Raw genomic sequence first — 7,503 nt, forward strand, 5'->3', positions numbered from 1 at the left:
CATACCCCATGCCACAGCATGGATACATGAGGCCAGGTGTCTTCAATATGACCCAGCCCGATTGGTGGGTAGAAATGCAACATAACTTTGGCTACATACAAATAGTTACATGGAAAGGTCACATAACACTTTGCAACATTCCCTTGAACACAAAATGAACCCCTGGTCCCTGGAGTGCTGGCTACATATTTTTAAAAAAGCAGTCACATTTACCCCTACCGTCAGTCATATTTTCTGTTTTTATAAACATATATAATAAACTTTAAGTGATAGGGGAAAAATTTTCTGAATAGTTTTAGAAATAATGGCAGAGTTCCCCAGCTGCAACGGGGTAAAAATAAAACCTTATCTAGTAAACTGACAATTTTACATAAAGCAAATGTATGGAATAATGATACAAAAGAGTTAAAAGGATGGGCAGAGGTCTGAATATTGACCTGCTAGGGCAGGGATGGCCAACTCCAGCCCCCAAGGGCCACCAACAGGTCAGGTTTTCAGGATGTCCCTGCTTCAGCACAGGTGGCTCAATGAGTGGGTCAGTCACTCAGTTACGATACTCACTGAGAATGCCGGCGAATCGTCTGAGAACACTGACTGGGTTGCGGCTATTTTGGCATTTCGTATGGTTCACGACATCATGCAAAAGGTTCTCACATCTCTGCCATTGAGTATAACATTAAGGGCTTTCCCTTCCCCTGTGGTATGTTCCCCACGGTTGGTAATGATGACAAGAAACCAATATGAGCACAACGCCTTTCAAAGAACAAGTAGAATCCAGCCCTGAAAGCTTCCAGTTTAGCTACAATGAATATTGAGTCTCGTCTCCTCGATTGGGTTTCAGGTTGTAATATTGAAGCTTCTTATATGAATGTACTGCTGTTGTTTTCAGTTGGCCACAAATCGCATCTAGTTCCTTCCTGCGGATAATTAATCCATGTGGTTTTTACTTTGCCTAATTGCTTGCTCGCTAATTGTGAAGGTGAAGGTGCTCATAATACAGATATAACAGACGTTGTTACCCGCTAATGTGAGCTGACGCATAAAATAACATTTACGTTCCCTCCTTAAGCATTGTTTTCAATTACATGTAAGCACCCTGCTATATCTCCCTAGCCTGGCATAGAAGTCCTGGTAACAGCCGGCAGTGCTAGGGTTAATAAGTCACAAGCTGGTGAGATCACATCTCATCATGTCTGAATATTGTAGCAATTTGCAGGCACATGTCTGGGCCTGGGAGCTGCTGGGCCAGACAGGATGAGGGCCTTGCTACATTTGATTCTGCCCAGTTACTGGGGCAGAATAGCCTGGCTCCTCCTACTGTATAAATATGTGGGTTCCTCTAAATTAGTTCAGTTCTGCTCCTTAGGGAAAGTGACTTCTGCCTCACCCCTTAGGGGGTGAGTGATTCTGATTCCTAGTCCAGCACTAGCCATGGGCTAAGGCAGGGGTGCGCAATCTTTCCCTGTTGCTTCCCTCCTTTCTCGCACCCCCCTCCCTTACCTTGTCTCCGGCTCTCGGCGTCATTGCCATGATGACGCGTCGCCGAAGACAAGGTAAGTGAAGTTGCAGAGGCCTCACACGATCCCCCGGCATTAATTTAAATGCCTTGGGGGTAGAGCGCAGGGCCGCTACAACCGCCGCGCCCACCCCATAAAAATCTTGCACCCCCCTGGGGCGCGCGCCCTCAGTTTGCACACCCCTGGGCTAAGGTGTGCTGTACCTGCCGCACACATTAGGGGGTGAGGGGAGTGCCAGTCTTCCCCAATGGGGGAAGGATACAAGCAGTCCAGTCCTACCCGTGGGGGAAGTGGGCAATGCAGGCAGGGATCTGTAATGTATGCTGGAAAGTATGGTGCACCCCAATAAAAAGGGTTGTGGGTCACCTTAGCACTACCTGGGGTACCCCCCTTAACCTAGGGATTCCCTCAGCTACAGGAATACAGCTGAGCAGGAGCTACTTCCATTTCAAGAAAGTCACAGCTCAACCCATTTTACCCCATTAGATTTTCCAATGAGCCACCGCCAGCTAAGAAGTTTCACTTTAAAATGTGTATGATAATGGCGTATATTAAAAGAAATTGTCTGTTTCGGATACTTTTAAATATCAGTTAAATGTCCAATCTGGAAACAAAACCTTTGTCATACAGCAATGTCACAGAATAATAAAAATACATATTTTCACCAAAAAGTACAACACATGAATATAAATATTTTATTAGCCTTTTTGCTATTATTTATTTTTAACTTCAAATGTAGTACAGAAAATCCCTTTCGATTAGTTAGAAAAATGACAAGTAAGCAAATACTTCTGCTATCTACATGCACCTATGCTACAGGTAAAAAATAGCTCAAAACATATGGTCTACTAAATTCTCCAATTCAGGCAGACTGGACCAATGGCCATTTATATGCATTATCTGTCTCGGTCTATTCCGATGGATTCTGGATAACAATCAGAAGGTATTCTTTGTCTGAAAAAAAAAAAAAAAAGATACATTATGATCACACCAAAACTGCGTGATTATTTCTAAATTCTCCAGTCTAATAAAAGATGCAGCCAGAAGGACAGTAAGCGGCCTATTCTAGTAGCTTCGATATTTTAATAGCAACATCGAATGTCACGGTACGAAATTTGTGAAGAGAAAAAACAAAACAAAAAACAACGGTATTCACTATTGCAAATCGCATTTTATATACCATTTGTTTTAAATAAATGACCTACTGCATGTTTGTAGTTGCTTTACAAGCGAAATGACCTACGGTACGATTTCACCACCAGACTGGAAGAGTTGCACAGAGAGAAGCTGCATCTCCCTGCACAGCTCTGTCAGGCGATCACGCTGCTTTTATTTTAATTTTTAGTAGGATTGTAGCAGGGTGTCTCAGAAGCTGAACCGCATTCATTTCAGGTCCAGGGACCCCCTGCTTCCTCAGGTACAGGCCTCCGTATCGGGATCTCCTGCAAGTTTAAAATGTCCCGTGTGTCACGTGACCAGGACATTTAAACTTGCAGGATATACCGGCACCCCATACTGGAGCCTGTACTTCGGGAAGCAGGGGGTCTCCGTATCAACGTCAGAGACACCCTGCTTCAATCCAATGTAATTAAAATAAAAACAGCTTTATTACCCTAGTGACTAACCCCTAAGGTAATGAAGGTGCTAACCACCAGTACCCGATATGTTAGTGTAGAGGAGGTGGGTGAAGATTATAGTTGCCACAGGGTGGGTGGTTAGGCCTCCTGGGAGGGGTTCATTCCTTAATCACCTTAGCAGTTACTACCGCCAATGTAATTAAGGGGTTAACCCCTCACTCTACCCACCCTGCGGCAACTACAACCTTCACCCATCCCCTCTATACCAACAAGTCTTACTAGTTAGTCACTAAGGTAATAAAGCTATGCTGTTATTTTGTTTTAATTACACAGGATTGAAGCAGGGGGTCCCTGGACTTGAAATTAAAGGGGTTCAGCTCCGGAGACCCCCTGTTTCAATCATATGTAGTAAAAAGAAATTATACTCCATCTGATGCAAATTGCAAATCCGATCATCTCGACACCCTTTAGGTGGTGTTAAAAACCCCAAAAACAAAACAAAATAAACAAAAAAAAACCACATGTATTTTAGCCACGATTTGCATCTCGGAGCTACTTGAATAGCAGTTATTGGCAAAAAAAATGCATGTTTCAGCCTTTTTTGACCTACCGTTCTTTGTATTTGCAAGAGTGATAACGCTTTTAAAAAAGCCGCTTACAGGCGATTTTGTAATGCAATAACAGCTTACTTAATAGCTACACATGCAAAAATCGATAGTGAAGTGCACTTTACATGCGTTTAGTCACTTATCGAAGCTTCTAAAATAAGCCCCTAAGACATTCAAATAAATTAACCTGACATGATTTAATATTAGCATGATTTAATTTAAGGAATATTATGTACTTAAATACATGACTTTGGGATTAAAATTTGCAAAACATGATTCAGACATGTTTATATGGTACATATTAAGAGAAATACTTATGCATTAACTGGCTTTAAAAAAAAATACTTTCTTACAAAAAAAAAAAAAAGCAGTGCGTAAAATTTCTAATGATTTTAAATCATTTGTTCTGAACATATTTAACAGCATAAAATATTTTCTAACGAAGTGAACTATATGTACCGTGCTCCAAAGGCTTGAAAACCAGATTAACTGGTTATTGTATTACCTGGGGCAACCATTATTTCATGCTTCTTTGATCTGATCCGGAGAAAGGTTAGATCGTTTTGAGGGTCAATATCTCGCACCGTGCTTCTGGCTTTCATAGACAGCTGGTGAAGGAGACCGGCATACTGCACGGTGGTGGAGTTATCCAGCGTTGTTCTTATTGGGATTCCTGCAAATAAACATGGGAGATTCTTGAGAAAGTCACAACATGTCTGCAGAAAAAAAAAAGTTAAATCCTTAGCATGTCACCTTAATAATGGCTCGTCATCAGCATAGATCCATGATAAAGAAATGCCAGTGCGTTATGGAAATACACTTCTTAAATCTTTAAAAATGTACACATACACGAAGGCAAAACCAATTGCCAGCAATATTTACCATTTCGTCTCATTTTATTTTAACTTAATTGTAATTTTTATGACAATATTCTAGTTCAATATGACAAAGGAACAAATAGCAATAAAATAAGCACCTGCCTTTAATTTCTATTTAATGCTGCACGAGCCTGCAACACATTGCAAAGCAATAGGGATCTTTAGCCCTTCAGCACATAGTCTACGCTGCCATCTCTGAACGATTGATGCCTTATCAAAGAAAGTATTTTCATAATAAACTCTGGTATGTGTGCCTAAAAGAGAATTTTAAGTATGTTGATAAAGCAATAACGTCCTAGCAGTGAACTACAGTACCTTTTGCATAATATCCTTAGGGCAAAAAGGACAGGTACAAAGACACCTTTCTACATCTTTTTGATGCTCTGTTGGACCTTGTTGCTATAGCAAACCTGTTGTGTTTAAATCGAGATTGTGATTGCAATATCCTGATTCCATTCACAAACAGCTGAGGAAAATGTTAATTATTATCCTTATACTATAGCAGGTACAGGTTGCATAGTTACTTTGATTGGTGTCCTAACTATTCCTCAAATGCATCATGGGCTAAGCGAAAATATGATTAATATAGAGGACTGATTTTAATATCTCAGGTGTGGATAAGAATGTCTATCTTGCTCAACCAGCCATAGAGATATGTAGGGAATCCGAATACTTTTAGTTGGCTGGTTATTTTAAGATGATCTCTACATATTGAAAGAAGAGGATAGATGGATATCAGTAACATCTACTACCTTCTGCATTCACCACTATAGTTCCAATTACTCCTTTATGGGACTGAATCCTTTTCAATGTTTCTTCAACCTCAGCCTGCAAGAAAATAAGAGTTTCAAAGTACTACACCACTTTATGATCTCCCCTTCTCTCTCCCTCCAACCCCAGGGCGAGATATCCCACCCCCGCAACCTGCCCCAGGGCGAGATATCCCACCCCCCACAACCTGCCCCAGGGTGAGCTATCCCACCCCCCACAACCTGCCCCAGGGTGAGCTATCCCACCCCCCACAACCTGCCCCAGGGTGAGCTATCCCACCCCCCACAACCTGCCCCAGGGTGAGCTATCCCACCCCCACAACCTGCCCCAGGGTGAGCTATCCCACCCCCCACAACCTGCCCCAGGGTGAGCTATCCCACCCCCCACAACCTGCCCCAGGGTGAGATATCCCACCCCCCCACAACCTGCCCCAGGGTGAGATATCCCACCCCCCCACAACCTGCCCCAGGGTGAGCTATCCCACCCCCCCACAACCTGCCCCAGGGTGAGATATCCCACCCCCCCACAACCTGCCCCAGGGTGAGATATCCCACCCCCCCCACAACCTGCCCCAGGGTGAGCTATCCCACCCCCACAACCTGCCACAGGGTGAGCTATCCCACCTCCCACAACCTGCCCCAGGGTGAGCTATCCCACCCCCACAACCTGCCCCAGGGTGAGCTATCCCACCCCCCCACAACCTGCCCCAGGGTGAGCTATCCCACCCCCCACAACCTGCCCCAGGGTGAGCTATCCCACAACCTGCCCCAGGGTGAGCTATCCCACAACCTGCCCCAGGGTGAGCTATCCCAACCCCCACAACCTGCCCCAGGGTGAGCTATCCCACCCCCCACAACCTGCCCCAGGGTGAGCTATCCCACCTCCCACAACCTGCCCCAGGGTGAGCTATCCCACCCCCCGCAACCTGCCCCAGGGTGAGCTATCCCACCCCCCACAACCTGCCACAGGGTGAGCTATCCCACCCCCACAACCTGCCCCAGGGTGAGCTATCCCACCCCCCACAACCTGCCCCAGGGTGAGCTATCCCACCCCCCCGCAACCTGCCCCAGGGTGAGCTATCCCACCCCCCACAACCTGCCCCAGGGTGAGCTATCCCACCCCCCACAACCTGCCCCAGGGTGAGCTATCCCACCCCCACAACCTGTCCCAGAGAAGGGGGCATATACAGTACGAGGCACAAAGTACAGCTAACCGCACACCTTAATTAAAAAAAAAAAAACCCGTCTCAATACATTCCCATATACACCCCACAGCCTGCACGAATGGGATATTTAAGCCCCGTGTCCCCGTGCCTCACCATCCTGCACCGGCGTCCGAGCTCAACTATCAACAAACGGTAGCTTCTCTCTGTTGCTATGACACCACCGGAACTGACGACACAAGTGGATGGGCGGGGACTTCACGAGCATGGAGCAGTCACGTGGCTTTAGCTTGGTGAGAGTTGGTGCCCCTGCTGGTGAAGACTGAGCAGTGCAGGGAGATACGGAGTAGCTGTTACAGTAACACCTTGTATCAGGACCAAATGCAATATCATTGTATGAGGAGAGAGACAAGTATAATAATGTTATTTTACACACAAACACGTGTGTGTGTGTGTGTGTGTGTGTGTGTGTGTGTGTGTGTGTGTGTGCGTGCGTGCGTGCGTGCGTGCGTGCGCGTGTGTGTAAAATAACATTATTGTACATCATTCATAAATAATGTATACATTGACTAGAGAGTGATAGTGTGAACATGTTGCTAAAAATGTAATGGTTGAATAATATTCACATTATCTGAGCTGAAAAGAGAGTTTTAACACATATGGTCAGAGGGCCACTCAAATGCCCATCTCAGACCACAAAAAACCCAGCTCTGTATTATATTTTAACAAGAGTTGACATGAGCATAGTGAGCACATTACATGCAAATAGGGTTGCCAGAGGGATTCTCCAAATAAAACTGGACACAATGGTGAAATGTGCAACGCATTCGAGACACACAAACACACATTCACACACACTCCTCTCTCCATTCCATGCTGTTTCCTCCTTTCCTTGGTCCCACCCCAAGGCTCCTGCCACCTCCTCCTGATTGGCTGTATTACCCAGCAACTTCCAATCAGGATGAAGGAAGCTGCCCAGCCCCCTAGCAG

The 7,503-nt window shown here is 45.1% G+C and overlaps 1 protein-coding gene across 1 annotated transcript; it reads right to left on the reverse strand.

The window, feature by feature from the left end:
• Positions 1 to 2,189: 2,189 nt before the first annotated feature.
• On the reverse strand, positions 2,190 to 6,792 carry DYNLRB2 (dynein light chain roadblock-type 2). Its single transcript, XM_075576741.1, has 4 exons — positions 6,670 to 6,792; positions 5,333 to 5,408; positions 4,208 to 4,375; positions 2,190 to 2,471 (listed from the first exon to the last, which is right to left on the reverse strand). Exons 1-4 carry the CDS (start codon positions 6,670 to 6,672, stop codon positions 2,428 to 2,430), a joined length of 291 nt encoding a protein of 96 aa, XP_075432856.1. The 5' UTR covers positions 6,673 to 6,792; the 3' UTR covers positions 2,190 to 2,427.
• Positions 6,793 to 7,503: the final 711 nt, after the last annotated feature.

The sequence above is a fragment of the Ascaphus truei genome, chromosome 19 (genome assembly GCF_040206685.1).
Source record: "Ascaphus truei isolate aAscTru1 chromosome 19, aAscTru1.hap1, whole genome shotgun sequence".
Taxonomy (NCBI): domain Eukaryota; kingdom Metazoa; phylum Chordata; class Amphibia; order Anura; family Ascaphidae; genus Ascaphus; species Ascaphus truei.